The sequence below is a fragment of the Odocoileus virginianus genome, chromosome 1 (assembly GCF_023699985.2).
Source record: "Odocoileus virginianus isolate 20LAN1187 ecotype Illinois chromosome 1, Ovbor_1.2, whole genome shotgun sequence".
In the NCBI taxonomy this organism is placed as follows: domain Eukaryota; kingdom Metazoa; phylum Chordata; class Mammalia; order Artiodactyla; family Cervidae; genus Odocoileus; species Odocoileus virginianus.
Genome location: NC_069674.1, coordinates 56,026,513 through 56,045,608, shown reverse-complemented (window position 1 = coordinate 56,045,608; position 19,096 = coordinate 56,026,513). Strand labels below are relative to the sequence as shown.

Here is a 19,096-nt window from a genome sequence, read left to right as displayed (position 1 = left end):
CAAGGAAGCAAAGACTAGCAGTCTTGGCAGTTTAAATTAAACACTGAGTATTTTTCAGAAGACAACATGTTGATAATGTATTCCATCCTCATTCCTAGCCATTCTGTTTCCTTTGCATTGCTACTTGGAGCTCAACTCCTTATGAGAATTTTAAAAAGTGGTCATCAGAAAATGACTTTATAATTGAAAGTTTTTGTAAGGTTATCTTTTTATTCATTAGCTGGATCAAATTCAGCACTTTGACAACCCAGGGATTGTATACAGGGAACTGTCTTTTAAATGGAGCTTTATCTAGACAAAAATCAGCTAGGAAATGTGCTGACAAAAGATGCTTATCTCTGTGGTCCAGACTTGGCTTCCTATTAATGCCAAATTCATACGACTTTGGAGAAATATTTTTTCCCTGCCAGCCCTGATATCCTTCTCTGCTATCTATTTTGTTATGTGTGGATCTAGAGTCTAGTTTACAAAGTTTTTCTGTAATAAGTAATATCATTTCATAAACACTTTGAAACTTGGAATCCCTTGAGGCCAATCTTTAATGTTGCTGCTTTTTAAAGACTTGGTGACTTAGAGAGAGGTCAGAAGGCATGGAGAAGAAAGAAATGAAATAAAAGAAAAACAACCTAGAACTTTCTGTGTTAACGAGTTGGTTTTACCCTAGCCAAGTATAACATCAGTGCCTTTTCTTGGAAGGAAAGTTTTATACAAATGCTCTTGAAACCTTAGCTCTGCAGGAGGGCCCGGTTCACTCTGCAGTATCTTCAGTGCCTAGATAAACATCCAGCCAATTTCAGTTTAGAGACCCAGTAATTTTTGCCTCTTAAAAGCTTGAGAGATTTATGGACCACTGCCTGAATAACTTAAAATATGGGAGAGGGGCTCCGTGTTCTCCATGTATCTTTTCAGTTTTGATAACAGAGGATAATTTTAAGGTCTCATTCTAAGTAACTCAAAGTGTTTCTGTGATTTAAAAAAGTTGTATCATTGATTCATACACTGTGATGCCCCTTAACTTCTTAAAAGTCACCCAAATATTCCTATGTTTTATCTACGTAGCACTTTTATTTATTTATTTTTCTTTAATTTTATTTTTTTTAACACTGAAAACATTTTGTATTGGGTATAGCCAATTAACAATGTTGTGATAGTTTCAGGTATAGAGTGAAGGGACTCTGCCATACATATACATGTTTCCATTCTTCCCCAAACACCCTTCCCATCCAGGCTGGCACATAACATTGAGCAATTCCATGAGCTGTACAGTAGGTTTTTGTTGGTTATCCATTTTAAATACAGCATTGTGTGTATAACCTTCCCAAAGTTCTAGGTAGTGCTTTTAAATGAGTGGAAGCATGTGGAAGTAATAGATATAATTATTGTTAGCTCCTCCTCCTTCTTTTTCTCTCTGATACAGACCTACTTTCAAGAAGCTGTACTTTGACATGTTTAGGCTGGTTCACCCATGTTGGCCCAAGTACAGAAATGGAACTGGAAAAAATTTAAAGGCAAACGAAGTCATGATTGATTTTGAGGAAGACAAGGGAAATTAAAATTTAACAAGATGATTTTTAACCTTCTATAGCTATACTGTGACCTGTAGTTTTTAAACTAGACATAGAAAGTAACATTTAAACTTTCACAAAGTTTTCCATTCACCAGTGAAGACAGTCATCATGTTTTCTCAGTCAGCCCTGCTACCTTGGTTATTAGTATTCATTAGATGAAAGTATTGGGTCATTTAAATGTCAAGTTAAAATTACTGATATATAAGGCAAAAGATAGAAGTTAGTTTCAACTAGTATCTCCTACAGAATTGTACATTAGACTCTAAAGAGTCATATGCATGCTTTCTGCCAGGCAGTACTCAGCTTAGTGTGTTAAAGTTTTGTAAGCTACTTTAGGATTGCTGAAATGATGGTATCTACATGTTAAGGAAGGGCTGAAATAATGGAAAAGATTAATTTTAAACAATACTTTGATGAAGGTAAGGCGTTATTTTTATGATAAATATATAAAAATGGCAAATGGAAATGGAATATGTATATGGGATACAATGTCTGAATTAAAGCAAAGACCATTACCTGTTTTACCACCCCTGTGTAAGCCTGTTGGGAGCAGGCGAGAGTTAATAATTTGTAGAGAACTTTAAAGCCCATTATAAGAAACTGTGCTTTGTATCAGGAAAACATTGAGCATTTTGATTCAGTATTTCAAGAAAGGAAATACTGTCAAGGCATATTTATAGAAGTAGAGGGTAAATTTGTATCAGAGGGAAATCTTGACTATAGAGGAAATTGAAGAAGCTGCTGTCATAGTAACCCAGGAATGAGCTGGACCATGTGCCAATGTGCATGTACGACAGCATGTATATGAGAGGGTGGACATTGCACAGAGCTTCCTTGGTGGCTTAGATGGTAAAGAACCTGCCTGCAATACAGGAGACCCAAGTTCAGTCCCTGAGTTGGGAAGATCCCCTGAGAAGGGAATGGCAACCCACTCCAGTATTCTTGCCTGGAGAATTCCATGGACAGAGGAGCCTGGTGGGCTACAGTCCATGGGATCACAAAGAGTCAGACATGACTGAGCGATTAACACTTTCAGACATTACAAATGTGTTCACAGAGACAGAAAGTAGGGAACTGGGACTATTTATCACTAATGATCATGGCAAACTTGGAGAAAGGTGATACTTGAGGAATAAGAAAGAAGTCAGTGAGATTGATTTTTAGACCATTTAATTTTTGACTTTAGAGTATCTAAGTGGATGTATACTTTTGGATGCCAAGAATAAGCATGTAACATACTTTATAGTAAATGACTGTTGTGTGTCCATCTTTGCTAGATTATAAGGTCCTTGAAGTTAAAAATCATGTGGGTTTGCTCATCTCTTGATTTCCAGATCCTAGGTCAGTGCAAGCCTGTTTTATAGTACATGGTCAACACCTATTACCTGAATGAATGAATAGAGGGGATGAAGGCAAGAGGGTGGAGGAGGAGGTTTGATCATAAACTTTCAACTAGAAGATTCTCCACAGAGTCTTAAAGGTACATCCAAATTTACTAAATGGAAATAAGAATATGATCATGGAAGGAAAATAGACTAGTGCAGAGAAATCACAGGTATTGTCAACATATTTCTTTGTGAGTTCTTCTCTTTTCCAATAAGTGTCAAGAATTGTACTGGGATAATGAAAAGTTTTCGGTGTGGTGTTGATGAGGAAGTCAAGGAATTAATATTGGATTTAGAAGAGGTCTAAGTTAGGCATTAACCCTAAGCACAGTATGAGGGTCACTGGATTTTTGTGAGAGAAAGATGGACTTAGAGAAAGAAAAGTGGCCTCATCGTGGTGGATCTGATAGGGGAACAGATCCAGACGGTGAGGATTAAGGCAAGGGCTTGCCAGGGACAGTAAACACATTGAAGAAGTTTATTAGCTGTGAAAGGAGCTAAAGCAGTCTTTTGAGAATCTTAAAAATCTTATAGTCTTCCTATAGTCTGTATTATAAAATAATGCCCTTTTGGCATATACTAGTATAATGTTACTTTACTTCTTTACGTCATATATTTTCTATCCCTGAAACCCAGGTGTCTCTGGAGGCAGAGAGCATGTTGATAACTGTACTTGGCCACCTCTCTTTTTCACTGTACCCTCTGCTTTCACTGGGGAGTCATTGGGCTAAAAATGGTTGAGCTGGTAACTGTAAGTTGCCATGGTGCCTTTGAATTTTATCTTGTGCAGAGATGGAGAGGGAATGAGGAGAAGGGGTCAAGGCGATAGCAAAAAGGGAAATATTCATGTTGATAAGGGGAAGCTATAAGTGTCAATTTGTCATGAAACCAAATAGCTTTTAAGAAAGCAGTCACTATGATGATATAATAACAGCATTTTAATATGAGTTGTCAACATACAGTAATAACATTTAATGAGGCCTCTAAAATAAAACCTTTATGGTACCCATGTGTTTGGGTTTCTGTGATCCATTATTCTAACCCTTATTTTACTTCCCTCTTACATTCTGATTTATTATGTTTGAGGCTTTAGTGATGAATTCCTTAGGGAATGTATTTTAGAGCTTAAATGGCTATTTTAACTTTTAGCACTTCTAATTTAAATGGTTTCCTGTTTGCTAAATTTGAGAGTGATTAGAAGAATTTCTTTTAACCATAGAAATGGGAAGAATGGGGGAAAGAGTGCTTCATTGAGGAATAAAAAGGAGATTAACCAGTGACTGAAAAGTTGCCAGTTGAACTGTGTTGACAAGTGTGATTTGTGTGAGTCCCTTAAGAATGTAACAGAAGCATAGTAAGAACATAAAAGCCATGGGTTGTGTGGGTGAAGGAGTAGCCTGGAAATGGAAGGCGGTGGCTATTAGTATATGTTGAAATTGCTGTCTCAAAGAAACACAAGAGTTCTTACAATATCTGCTCCTGAAAGCTGAAACTCAGAAGAACCGTTCCAAAAACACCAGACAGAATAATTCTTTGAAACCATCTCCTTTCTAAAATTGCTTATTACCAAATTAGAGAAATAGGCCACAAGTAGCAGTTTGTAATAAGGTGGTGAACAGTCATTGTCGACACCGTGCATTTCTGCCTATTCTGCTATAATTCCAGGTACTTTTCATACTGAATATCCGGTGTTTCTTACATGAGCTCCCGGTTGACTTCACTTGCTCCCTTCTCTGCTTCTCCGCTCTGCTTACTGTGAGTGATCAACTGTGTCCCTCTTGGGTTTTCAGATAGCAAGTTTTGTCAACAAGTCGGCCATAGATGTCTCCATCCTGCAACGGTCCTTGGCCATTCTGGAGTCCATGGTGCTCAATAGCCACGATCTCTACCAGAAGGTGGCGCAAGAGATCACTATCGGCCAACTCATTCCCCATCTTCAAGGGTAAGCGAGATTGACGCGGCCACGGCGGGAGGGAAGCTTCTTCAGGTAGACAGCTACCATGATGGTTTGGTTGGTTTAATTAAGTATATACAGAAACAGAATCTCGATCCGGGGTATAATCAAACCATGCCTCGTGTTTGTCCGCCGTCACACTGACATGGCACAGTGACTTGGCCTGGGTGTGCCCCTTGCCTGTTCTTAGACTAGTGTGTCCCGAGTGCCTTGGGAGGGACTCAGTTCTGATGAACGTTGGTAGATAGTGTAGAGCTTTGCTTTTAATAAGATACAATAAAGCAATTTGTTCTCTTAAGTTCTCAATAGAGTCTTTATCCTTCATCATACAGTATTTTCTGTGATATGAGAATTTTCATAGTTAATTAAGAGTTTTTAAAGCCAGACTTCTTTATTTGTCTCCAGGTGATTACAATAACCTTTTTCTTGTGTATTTTATAAAATACAAAATTTTAAGATGCTTGATAGCTGCCCTAGCAGCCTTGGGTTTTGGGGGAATCTCTCCTCCCCACCCTTAGATAACTAGTAAGGTTGCCTCTGATGATACGAGCCTGAGAAGGAATCCTTGTAGGATGCCACTTGATCAATGAAAGTATTTTGGATCGCAGGTGGCAAGAAGCATCCTGAGCTAGGACAGGGAGTTTATTGAAAGGATACTGGGGCATTTTATAGAACCGAGGAATGACTTGAGTAGCTAAGCCTTGGGAAGGACAGAAACTATGGCTTCCTTGGAGTTCTCACAACAGGCCTTTTCTCTGGCGTATTGGCTGGCAGTGATGTGACTTGGCTCCCAGTAACTGCTGCCCCTGGTCTCAGGTCACACTGGCAGATTTTCAAGAGGAAACCTGATTGGCCTGTTTGGGTTGGGGGTGTAAAATGGAGATTCAAGGGAGTATTCAGTAGTTCTCAATATACCAAAAATGTTGACTATGTGTTTATAATTAAACTTTATATTAAACTACCCAAGTGCATTAGATGTTTCCTTCATTTGGGGGTAGAGGATGGTGACTAGAGTGTAAAATTGTAAGTCACACAAGCTATAGACTGTGGCCTCAGGGAAAATTAGCCCATGCTCTAAAATGATGATTTTGTGTGAAATCACTCTGGAAATGGTACCAATTTCACATGTCCCTGAATGCGACCTGTATCAGCTTAAAAGTCTGTATCTTTCTTCTGAATCTCAAGGGCATCATTGTGCATTTACAGTGCACTTTGCCAAGAGCAGAGTTTCTTATTTGCCAAGTGCTGTACTAAAGGTTTTATGTGCATTACCTCATTTTATCCTAAAAGCAGCTCCTTGAAATGAGTGTGTTTTTACCCAGCGTTCCAGATGAGGAAGCTGTGTAGGGACACCCTGTGAACTTGTCCAAGGCCACACAGCCAGCCAGTGGGGCACCGCACTTAGAATTTCATCCTTCCTGAGGATGTGTAATAAGCTCTGCCTCTTCCTAAATTCTCTCTAAATGTAGCTCACCGGCCTCTGCTCTTTGTTTATGCCTTGGGTCCTTCTGATTTACTATTTGTGCTGTGCTATGCTTAATATTTACTATTTACCCTGCACCTAACTGTAGATCTTGGCTTCATTTGGAATTTCTGATTTCATTCCTGTGAAAAGCAAATTTGTAAACATAAAAACCTATCCTTCTTATTCTTTAAAAGTTTCTAGTTGGAAGTAGATTTTTCGAATATGTAATATTGCCATGGAGACAAAGCAGTTTCTTCTATAATAAGCCCAGGAATGTGGGGACACCCAGGACTGTTCCCAGATGTACTTCATGCATCAGACAGAAAATTACACACACACACACACACACACACACACACACACACACACATCCACATCCCCTGGTCCATATTTTTAACTCTAATAGAGGAGAAGGGAAGAGAGCCAACTGGCCACCTTTATCTCTGGGTGAGTGTGTTTTGTCTGGCTAGCAATAGTAATTGTCTCCTCATGTGTTTCCAGCTTTTCATGGTTGAAATACACAGTGCTGACTGCATCCTCTGGGTCCTGCCTTTCTCTCTCACCCTTTTTGAGGAAATAATCATGACCCTTATCGTGGTCTCACTGAGGGGTGGTCTTTTCTGACTTTGTATGTTGTTCTATGTCTTTATAGGACAGATCAAGAAATCCAGACCTATACCATTGCAGTGATTAATGCACTTTTCCTAAAGGCCCCTGATGAGAGGAGGCAGGTAAGTTGCATTTCTTCTGTCATAAAGCCTGTGACAGCCAGGGCTGACAAGCTTTGGTGCAGGGAGAGCCCTCCCCTTCCAATCCCAGGAACAACTCTGGGGTTCTCTTCTGCTCGGCGGTTTGCCTGGCCAGACTGGGATCATTCACAGATCCAGTGGGAGCTAGTTGGAGATGAAGTGTTTCAGAGGTAAAGCTCTTTCATCATGTGAAACCCAGTATAGAAGCCCCAAACAAAGAGCTGAAAAAAAAAGGAAACTGCTTTTGTGGTTGATGCAGAGTTAGAAGTCCCTGTGGTTTTCCATCATTTCACTAGATACTCACTGGGGCCAGGGAGGGATTGTCCCCATTTTTCTGATGAGGAAAGCTAGACTCTGAGAACTGTCACACTTTGCTTGGGGGAGATGTGAGGTGGGAAGATGGGAAAGGGAACGTGTAAATTGCTGCCGCAGTTGAGAGAACCTTTCATATGTAAGAGAGGCTCTTTGCTTAGTGATATTTCTGCTGTCCATGTGTGAATGTGCCCGGGAGGAGTGAGCAATTCATTTCCTCTCCTCTGTGTCATCAGAAGGAGGGAACCCCTTAAATATACCTGCTTGAAATGTACCTTTGTCAATCTTTGGTCCTTCTTCAGCAAGGGAAAGGACGATTATAAAGTGGCTGTGGAAGAAGTGGCGCTTTTGCATGTCTTAGAACTTGGCTCATATCTCAGAATCCTTTCTTTTTTTCTTTCTCCAGCAACATAACATACTTGTTACCTTGGTCACAATTGACTCCCTTTAGAAACTAGATGGAAATATGAGATCTTCCAACGTTTAGAAAGTATACTGGGGAGCTTATGACAGTTACTAATAAATTGTTTTAGAAGAATTTAGAAGGTTAGCATGCTACTGAACACTGTGTCAAGAATTTTATTTTTTTACTTTATTTTTTCGTTGCCAGGGATTTTAAACCTCAGTGGCTAAATATGAGGGTTTCTGGTTTGTTTTCCATTTATGTTTGTTTGCTCATTCCTAGGAGTTACATTTGCACATAAGCAGACTGGCTTTCTAGTTTCCTGTGCTTTTGGTTTGGTGTTGGCTGGAGCCAGGAGGTGCCTGCCCTCCCCAGGCCTATTTTCCAGGCTGGATTTTTCAGGGCAGCTTTGCAGATCTTAAGTGGGATCATAGGTAGGGCTGCTCCTTTTATATTTATATCTAAATACTGGGGTCATGATAATTCCCGTCAGGCCAGCAAGTTGCCTGCATATGTTTACAAGCCTAATATGGGCATCACAGAGAAGCTTGATTCTTCTGCTAGCCAGACCAGGGATGCCTGGCTAGACCAATGATAGCTGCTTGTAGAGTGGGGGGTCAAGAGCTAGGCCAGAACACTGACCTAGACTCTTGAAACTGTCTTTCCCTCTGTAGCTAGATTAGAGGAAAGGAAAGCTCAACGCTCACCCCACGTGCTACAATTTCACTCGGATCTCTGCATCTCGACATAAGTAAGATGCATACCCCTTGCATCTTTCTGTTACACTAAAATTACTGTTAATCTGACTAATTGGAATTGAATGACCATGAAGAAATAGGGAATTACATGCCAATCTATGCTGACTTCAGGGTAATGATAACGGTGAAAATATAATAGGGTACCATTATACTAGAAATGCCATTAACATTAGGCTTGAATTCTGCTAATCAAATCTTTTTTAATTTTGAAAAATTAGGCTATTTGAAACTGACAAAGCACAGTTTGTACGTATATTGCTGTATTAATACTTAACCACAAAGGGTCATCTAATAACATTAAGTCACTCAAGTAAACAATTCAACTAAGAAAGCGTGCTTATTAATCAGCAGGAAATTCATATTTTAGTCTTTGAAATAGAAATGACAGTACTTGTCAATAGAAAATTAACTTGGATTTTATAGACTATGTTGAATTTAAGATGAATCAGTGACTGTTGTTTGTCAAGAAAATGAATATTTTGATTTTTAATTTTTAAAATACTTTCTAGTGAGTTAAGAGAGAGTTGGCCCTAAAAATTATTTTACGTTCATAATGAAGGAAAGTTTATTTGTCATTATTTTTTAAATATCAGTGGAATCTGATAAAGCAAAAGCTCAAGCTAATTGGTAATGTCTTACTGTATGTTATATATTTGTTATTGATTGAAAGTTCTGAAATTTTTTGGCAAATAGGAAAACTTGCCAAAGCCTGTCACTGATAATATTTGAGAGTCCGCCTTGCAAACATGTTTTATGTCATTTCTTTTAATCCTAATATCTATAGAAAATCTTATTATTTCTATTTTATAAATGAGGAAATTGAGAATCAAAGAGGTAAGGAACTTGACTGGCTGCTGAGCTGATTAAGAGTCCACACTAGAATCCCAACCTCATTCTTGCTCTTACCTGCAAAGCATCCCATTGAATGCCTGTCAAGGAAGCATCTCCTGCAGAATGGCCTTGTATTTGTCTGGTAAAGAACTTCCTGATACTTGGGAGACATCAAGTCCATTTTCTTACTCCAGTTAGATTAAAACATAACACTTATTTATTGGATTTACAGAAATGTCCCTTTTTTTTTTTTGTTTGTTTGTTTGGTTTTTTTTTTTTTTTTAAAGCTTTTAGACATTGGATAAATTCCACTTCAGTCAAAAATTTTTATTTATTTCAATATCTCTTTCCAACTCGAGGTCAGACACATTGGTAGGACTCCATTATTTGTTTTTTTTTTTTTCAAAATGTTAATGAATTTGGAAGGATTTTAAATACCTATACCTTATCTCTGCTTTTACTGAAGAAGAATGCCACCAAAGTCAGACCTTTTTACTTGGCAGGCAAACCTAAGAGACATTTTTGTTTTGCAATTCATGGAGTTGACCTGCCTGAAGAACACTGAGCTTACAACGGGGGTATAACCGCCTCCTGTGTGATGGTGCCCTGCCAGCCTCCCTGGGAGGTGAGGGGTCGGGTCATGCCTGCCTCTCAGGTAGTGGAGAGGCTCCCTTTCCTGCCCAAATGAAGGGAAAGGGTGTTTGTTTTACGGGAGAGGGGATTGTTGTTAGGTGGGCAAATGGATCCTTTTTCTTACAATTAGTCGCCATTATTCATTTTATTATTTCCATGATGAAGAAGTTTGTCAGATCCCTTCCAAATTTCTCTACAAGCACCTATTTTTGATAAGCATTATTTAAAAAACACACACACACAAAAAAAAAACCTTTTAGCTTAAAGATTTGGTAGAAAAATCAGAAAATACAGATTACAAAGGAAGAAGGTTTAAAAACACCTATAATTGCATCCCCAGAGAGGGAAACACTACCACTACTCACCCCTGTGGGACTCTCATGGGCCTACTTCCTACTTTATTTTGTGCAAAGACTTCCCCTCAGACATCATTTTTCACTAGATGTGATCATATTGCATGCACTGTTTATTTTTAAAAATACTTTTAAAACTAAGCATGATTTTGTGGACATCTTTCCGTGTTAATATATCTATACAGGCAGACCTCGTTTTACTGCATTTTGCTTTATTGTGCTTCACAGATACTAATATATATATACATTGAATGTTTGTGACAACCCTGCATCAACCAAGTTTACTGGCACCATTATCTAACGGCATTTATTCACATGGCATCTTTGGTAATTCTTGCAAATTTTCAAGCTCTCCATCAGCAAAAATGCTTACAAGTCAATGAAGACTTAGATGATGTTATGATTTTTTTAGCAATCTGTCCTGTGCTTAGTCGCTCGGTCATGTCCGACTCTTTACGTCCGACTCGGTCATGTCCGTAGCCCTCCAGGCTCCTCTGTCCATGGGAGTTCTCCAGGCAAGAATACTGGACTGAGTTGCCTTGTCCTCCTCCAGGGGATCTTCCTTACCCAGGGATGAGCCCAGGTCCCCCGCATTGCAGGCGGATTCTTTACCATTTCAACCACCAGCAAGAAAGTATTCTTAATGGTTCACTCAAACCATTCCTTAATATTGAACAAAAAATCCATGATGTGGATGAGGATTTTTCCATTTTCTCTCTTATTAAGCACTGGTTCTTTTAAGAGGCTAACAAAATGTTTTATGTACTTTGTTTTCTTAGACATAATGTATTACATACTTAATAGACTACAGTATAGTGAAACATAACTTTTGTATGCACTTGGAAGCCAAAATATTAGTGTGAGCTATATTAATTAAGGTATTTGCAGTCTGTAACTGAACTTGCAATATCTCTGAGGTATGCCGATATTCATATCCATATTTATATTTATCTATATACTTTTATCCTGGAGAAGGAAGTGGCAAGCCACTCCAGTATTCTTGCCTGGACAATCCCATGAACAGAGGAGCCTGGCAGGCTGTAGTCCGTGGGGTTGCAAGAGTCAGACACGACTTAGTGACTATACCACAATCATATACTTTTATATCATCCTAATGATATAAAACACTCTCCATAGATTCTCAAGTTCTCTCAAATCATCCTTTAACATTGGACAAAAATAATCCATGATATGGACAAGGATTTTTCTTTTTTCTCTCTGATCATGCTCCAGTTCCTTTAAGAGGGTAGCAGACTGTTTTATCAAACATTCATTGTCTACTCTGCATCAGTCACTGTGCTGTGGGCTGGGAATGCAAAAATGAAAAGGACAATCTATGTGCCCTTGAGAGGACCATACTCTTCTGCAGAAGATAAATGTCATAAATAGATCATTATAATAACTGCTCTAGTAAATGTTGGAAGTATATCATCCCTTCTAACTTATTTTAAAGCTTTATAAGTTGATAGACTAATATAGACTTCCTGATGACTCAGCGGTAAAGAATCCCCCTACAGTGCACTAGACACAGAGACATGGGTTCGATCTCTGGATTGGGAAGATCCCCTGGAGGAGGAAATGGCAACCCACTCCAGTATTCTTGCCAGGAGAATCCCCTGGCCAGAGGAACCTGGAGGGCTATAGTCCATGGGATCGCAAAGAGCCAAACACGACTAATTGACTAAGCACATCTATGTCAGGCTAACATAGGCACAGAGGATTTATGTGTGCGTGCCAATAAAGCAATACTTTTATTTTTATAAAAGAAAAGGAATGAAAGGAATGTTGGGCTTTTGTTTTTCTTCTGGTCCAAGATAAAAAAAAAAAAAAAGATGGACTTTTTCTGCTTTGATCATGAAGAAGGCATGCTTTCTTCACCCCGTGGAAGGGCGCTTCCTTCTGGATCACCATTTAACTTATTTCTGAAGGTATCCTTGTCCTTGCCTTCTTGTTTTTAAGAGGTTGGAAGAGGATTCAGCATTGGATTTTGACTGATGCAGTCTCTAGCCTTTTTAGATCACCTTAGAGTATTTGTACACGTGTCTCTTTAATGCTGTGGATGAGCAGGGACGTTAACATTGAGCTGTGATGTCTAACAGAGTGCTCTGAATTTCCATCCCTTTTCTCTCCTACTTGCTTACCTTTCTGTGGTGGCGATGGCCGTTAGGTTGGTGTAGACAGCAGTGTTGACATCCTTGATTGTCCTCTGACTGTAAGTCCCCACGTTCCCTTTGTCAGCACTCAGCAGGCCCTGCGCCCTCATTCTGCTCCTGTCCAGCCCTGCCTGCGCACCCCCGTGTACTTCCTCCCCCTGTTCTGAGTTTGCCCTGCTTTCTACAAGTTGATTTTGACTTTGATCAAATTCATGGTTGTGTTTTTAAATCATAACTTAGTTTCTTCTCTACTCAGTAAGAGTCGTGACACTAAAATTACCCCCTCCACCAATAAATGTTCCAGTGACTTCCTGAATATGAGCAGTATTTTTCCTTTTGGATGTCTGTACCCTGATTGCGTTCAGCTGTTTAATTTTCCCTTAGTATCTATTTGACAATGTTTAGAAAGAGCATCTGTAAATCATGTCATTTAATAAAATCACCTGCACAGCCTCTATGCCAGTAAGGTAGGCCAACAATACACAGTCTGCAGAACTGAGGCCCAGGAAGACGGGGTGTGGGCCTAGAGCATAGCGTCTGCCCAAATGTCTGTCCTTTGCTAAAACTTCACTCAATTCATTTGCATAGACTTAGGCCTTGGGGTATGTACTACTCAATGTGTGGTTTTGCACAGATTCAGATGAAATGGCTTTTAGAAGTCTTAGAACTTTAAAGTGATGGCTCTCTAGTATTGGAATCTCCTAGGTGCGGGCACATGTTGCCTTGTAGTAACAACTCTCTGCACATATATATTCTAATAAAAGCCGATGAGCCATTTTGGTGGAGAGCCACTGCTCTCATTTGGAGTGTTTGGTTTTGATTTAGTACTCACCTTTTCCTGGAAGGAAGGAATTCAAAAAAAGAAACAAAAAGAGAAAGAAAGAAGTCACAGGTGACAAATTTCTTTCCTTTGCTTTTGGACATTGCTGTATTATCTAAACAACATTCACAAAGTCAGTTGAGTAGTACGGTCCATTTGAACCCTTTCTTTGGTAAGAAATACTGCTGATATCCAGTTTTGAAGCACACCCCAGAATAAAATCATTTGGGGCCACGTGGAAATGTTTCTAACTGATGCTTGTCTGTCTGCGTGTTTTCTTCCACAGGAGATGGCAAATATTTTGGCTCAGAAGCAATTGCGTTCCATCATCTTAACGGTGAGTACCTGTGTGCTGTGAGCACCTTGTTGGGGAGGAAGGGTCTGGTGGATTTGCTGATCTCCTGTTTTGGCTTGGTTTTGTGATTTGTTCTATGACTTGCTTCTGTGATCAAGCCGTGGGAAGTAGAAAGGAGGTAAAAGTGTGCTTTTGGAAATGGAATAAATAAAGCTTTCCCCCAGGGGTGGCCTTGTGATTGGAGGGTGGGGGTCACTGGAAGAGAGAAACACCTTGTGGCAGGTTTATTATACTCACCAGAGCTTTAACTTTGTATTTAAGGAAATTAGGGACTTCCTGACTTTAACAAATCCACCAATATGAGCTAATACCATTTTTAATGAGGAAACTAGAGAGAAACATATCAGACTCTGAGAGAAGTCCTGAAATTTTGACCATCATTTTCCTGGGCCATTTTGCTAGAGAAAGGCAGGAAGGTCAGGCATGAAACCCACTCATTCACTATGACGCAAAAAATACCTGAAACCTCAGTCGAGAAGAAGCTCTGCATGTTACGTTGTGAAAGTTTAGAAGTAAATCAAACAGCAAGATTTCCTGAGGCCTTATCTGCTACTTGACTTTTAACTAAAGGCTGAAAGAAACATGTGTGATTGATTCTTCTGCTTACCAAAAAAAAAAAAAAAAAGAGTAAAGATTTATGTGTGTGTAATTCCAAAAAGGAGTTCTGCAAGCATATAGTTACACACACACACATACACATACATTCCAATATCATGAGGCCATTAAAAATTAAAAACCTTATGAGGGCAAATAAAATAAATACTCTAGAATCCAAAGCCAATAATAATGACTACAATTTGTCATCAAGTTTGATGTTAAACTTCCTGGCTGTTAAGGATAAAGAGAAACCATATGAGTGTACTTTTCGTTACTTGATAAAAGGGGTACCCCAGGTCTTTGTAGGATGACATATTTCCACCCCCTGGAACTGGAATCTGAAATGGGTATTGTCAGAACATTCTAATATATTCTTTGTCCAAGAATGGTTTTGTAGAAATTGCAGAGGGATTCAAAATATGGTTATTTTTTATACTCACTCTCAATAAGTGGAAGCAACAATATTCATCATAGAGCAATGAAGGTATTTGTGTAGGGGGTGGAGAGTAGGGTGATGAAAGAATAGAAATCTGGAATTACAGTCTTAGCCTGTGGTTGATATCACCTTCGTGTGGCAGTTGGAGTTAGAATGCCCAGAGATGGAGTGGGTGAAATGACTGTAGCTACCATGTCTCAAAGATCAGTTTACTTCAGCATGACTTTTTAAATGAGATCTTGATGACTGGAAGTTTAAAGTTGGGTGGTATTTTCTGGCAAGAACTTAGAGTGCAGATACTGTTGAGTTACTAATAAAATAAATAGCCATATGCTTTAGTGCCCATACACTTTGGACACTAAACATGCACCAAGAATTCACACTCTTTTGGGAAGATTAGAGGATATGAGGTTTGATTCCCCCCCATCCCATTGCTTGGCTTCCCACCCTCCAATCCACCTAATTTTTGTTCAGCGACTTCCTTCTATGTCTTGTTCTTCACCCCACCTCTCCTTTAGTTGGCTGTTTCATCATGGTGCTCAGAGCCGGGCTGTGGAGTCCAGGTGCACGCCAGGTTCAGGGCACCCAGAGAAAATTCCTTGAGACAGCAAGACATGGTTGGGCCTAGTAATTCAAAATAACTCATTCGAGTGGGTGTTTTACCACTTTGACTGGTTGGTTGGCATTTTACAAAGTATTTATTTATTTATTTGCCTGTACTAGGTCTTAGTTGAAGCATGCAAGATCTAATCCCCTGCCTAGGGATCAAACCTGGGCATCCTGCATCAGGAGCACAGAGTCTTAGCCACTGAACCGCCAGAAAAATCTCTGGTTGACTGGCATGTTTAAGGCACAACTGTGGTTTCTGCCAAAGCAGATGCATATTAGGTCCAAGTCTTGAAATCCATTTCAAACCCAGCCCTTGAGGGGACAAAGGCCTACATATTATAGTCTCCTGTCACTCCTTTTATGTTTATTCCATTTTGGTTCTGTTTCTAAGGGGAAGGGTCACTTTCTAAAAAAAAAATTCACTCACTGCATTGTGGGGGTAGTGGTCACTATATAGTGTCCATAGTGAATTAATGACAGATCTGATAGTTACTTTGCCTTTGTGTGATGCTTCTGAAGCTTTCCCTGTTTAGATGTGGGATCACTTCTCAAAGACAGCTGTAGGGTAAGAGGATGGCACAACTGCTTACAGTACATATGTACAGTTTATCTTTCTGGCAAGGTAAGCAGGCAAGGAGTGCTTCTGTTGTAGAAATCCACAGCTCTCCTCAAGATGCTCTCATTTTAGGCATACCTTCCCTTATATGGCTGTAATAGCCACCAACTTTCCATTTCCTTCCGTACCACCCCTCTTCCCTGAATGCAGTAGGTCTTTCCTCAGTTCTGGCCTAAAGATCAGGAACCTTACTGGGTCCTGAAATGTAAAGGAAAAGTCCAGGGTCACCTGTGCATGCATCTTTCTCTTGAAAGTGTTTCCACCCACCTCCATGCCCCGTGCTTCCAAATGAGGTCTTCTGAGCTTCTACTTTGCATCATGATGGGGGTGGGGTGGGTAAATTAGGCTACTTGCTGTTACTTTCTTCCTTTGTTTAAAAAAGTTTCACCCATGAACCATCTCCCTAGCATGTCATCCGAGCTCAGCGGGCCATCAACAATGAAATGGCACACCAGCTGTATGTGCTTCAGGTGCTGACCTTTAACCTTTTGGAAGATAGGATGATGACCAAGATGGACCCCCAGGACCAGGTGAGTGCTCATTAGACAACAGTCAGAGCATATGAGGGAAAGAACATCCTTAAAAGTCTTTTCTTGAGCTTCTTAGAAACCAGGAGGCTTTTCATGATGATAATATTATTATCATATCACAACTTAGGGGAATGAATTTAAAATTTAGATGAATCTAGGATCAGAGAGGACTTCTCTGACAGCTCAGTGGGTAAAAACTCCTCTCTCAATGCAGGAGACACAGGAGACAGGGGTTCAATACCTGGGTCAGGAAGATCTCCTGGAGTAGGAAATGGCAACCCACTCCAGTATTCTTGCCTGGAAAATTCCATGGAATGAGGAGCCAGGCAGACTACAGTCCAAAGGGTCGCAAATAGTTGGACACGACTGAGTGACTAAGCATGCATAGGATCGTAGAATAAAATAAATTAATTATTTTGTTATGCATTGAACACATGCATACTCTTTCCTTATTGGATAAGAAAGCCTGACGTTGCATGACTACAAACACTGATAGCTTGGAATCAACTCCCCAGGACACAGAGCCACTTGGTAGCTCTGTGTGATGTGGCTTCTACAGGCTGAGAGAGTATTTCCATTCTCCAGTGGTCAGAGCCAGGGGTGGAGGTCCCAGGTTACATCTGATTTCTGGGCTTCCATTTCTGTCAGTTGGCTCTCTGCTGTAGATCTCTCTAGGTCTCTGGCTGTTGTGCTTGAGAGGTTAAGTCTTGATCCAAAAGGCTCTGGGGGAACTTTACTGTGTGAGGGCAGAGTGAGAGGAAACAGCTGGAAGCGCTGCTGTAGCATATTTGCAGCTTAAACAGCGCTGCAGCTTTGGAAAGGAAAACACTCGTTATTGGCACGTGAGGGTCTGATCTCTGGCAGATGTGGACACACATGCGAAGTGTGTAACTGCCGCAGCACTTCATTCGTGGCGTGAGGCCACGCGATTAAGAATGATCCAGAGGCTTCCAGCAGCCGTCTGATGTGCCCCACACTTCTGGCAAGGCCAAGTGCAATCATCACAGAGAGATGAGACTGCCTTATGACTTCTAGTTTGAGAGGCAATGCGTCCAGAGGTGGAACAGCCCTCCCCTTCTTGGAAACCTCCTCCTTTTTATGTAAAAGATACATGCCTTTTTCTTATTGTGGTTAAACATGCATCACAGAACCTTTACCATTTTAACTGTTTTTCAGATTTGTCTCTATGAAGTCACTCAGTGGAGTTAGGGATCCCTTATCACTTACCTAATGTTCTCAAATCTTACGTGCCTCTCACTTTATTTCTGATAGTACAGGACTTCAAGATCCTCCAACTTCGCTTTTTCCAATCACAAGCCTTCCATCATATTCGGGGCTTTTTTTGAGAATGTCACAGGGCAGTTGATGCCAGAGCTCCAAGGGGCTTGGCCATGAGGATAACTGTGGAATAAAGCCAGGGCTGACCAGCAGGGAGAGTGGCAGGAGGGGAAAAAAAGTTCACAGAGCTGTAACTTAGAACATTGTTTGCCTTTTATCTGTTTCCCTTTTGCCTGTACCCAGTGATTCATTTAGACCCTGGGGAATGAGGGAGTAGATGAAACGTCACAGAATGAAGACAGCTCTCTCTCACTCCCTTTTTTTCCTTCCTAACCCCTTCAGGCTCAGCGGGACATCATATTTGAACTTCGAAGAATTGCTTTTGATGCAGAGTCTGAACCAAATAACAGCAGTGGCAGCATGGAGAAGCGCAAGTCCATGTATACCCGGGATTATAAAAAACTTGGCTTCATAGTAAGTAAGACATCTCCAGTAAGCCCTCTCCTTCCAGCACCCGGGGGCCTGACCTCAGCCACATAAGCGAGGTCTCCTCCGAGCTTGTGGTCCTCCTGTGCCTTACAGAATAGTTTCCACATTTTCCAGATGTTTAGCTGATTTAAACAGGATCACATGAAAATCTCTTCTGGCTGCAGCGGAATGGAATAACTTGTACAAGTGTGACTAATACTGAGTTTGTTTATTCAGTTCTGATTAAGTGTAACCAAGAGTAGTTAGCCCGGAAAGCATCTAGACTTGGTTAGATGTACTTCACAGGAGGCTGAGATTCTATTTACATGAAATGGGTGATGGCAACTGTGGCAGAAACCTTATTTGGGGCTGGTGACTGGGTTATTCACATATGTCGATTCCATATCAAAATCAGATTGAGAGTCTCCTGAAATTTAATCATGGTGTGACACGCAGTTTATATTGTCCTAAAACTTTTGTCTTGCTATGGATGCTAATTAGTTACCACTTAGATTTTCTTTTTACTTAGTTTGCAGATTGGAACACAGCCTTGTCCTGAATATAATCTGTTGTTTTTGTTTCTGCTTCCGGTCCATTTTTGCTTTTATCATTATCACATTTCTATATGACCTTTGGCTTCTTAACCTCAAATTCTGCAGGTGTAAATTTGGGTTTCTTTCTACCTCCTTCATAACCAACATAAATGAGAATTTTGTCTTCAGTAATTAGAAATCATCGGGCATTATTTTATAACTCAAATACTCTTTCCTTGAATATACATACACACACTAATATTAATATTCATTTGTACGCATTGGTATTT

At 40.1% G+C, this 19,096-nt stretch overlaps 1 protein-coding gene across 5 annotated transcripts in view; it reads left to right on the top strand.

The window, feature by feature from the left end:
- Window positions 1–19,096, top strand: part of ELMO1 (engulfment and cell motility 1) — a 573,189-nt gene that overhangs the window by 203,853 nt on the left and 350,240 nt on the right. For 4 of the 5 annotated variants that reach the window (XM_070468476.1, XM_070468477.1, XM_070468479.1 and 1 more), the window contains exons 9-14: window positions 4,744–4,895; window positions 7,025–7,103; window positions 12,579–12,623; window positions 13,671–13,721; window positions 16,405–16,527; window positions 18,148–18,279. In XM_070468476.1, the coding sequence (XP_070324577.1) occupies window positions 4,744–4,895; window positions 7,025–7,103; window positions 12,579–12,623; window positions 13,671–13,721; window positions 16,405–16,527; window positions 18,148–18,279 (582 nt within the window). The remainder of the gene's footprint in view (window positions 1–4,743; window positions 4,896–7,024; window positions 7,104–12,578; window positions 12,624–13,670; window positions 13,722–16,404; window positions 16,528–18,147; window positions 18,280–19,096) is intronic. The other variant, XM_070468480.1, reaches the window with a different exon arrangement.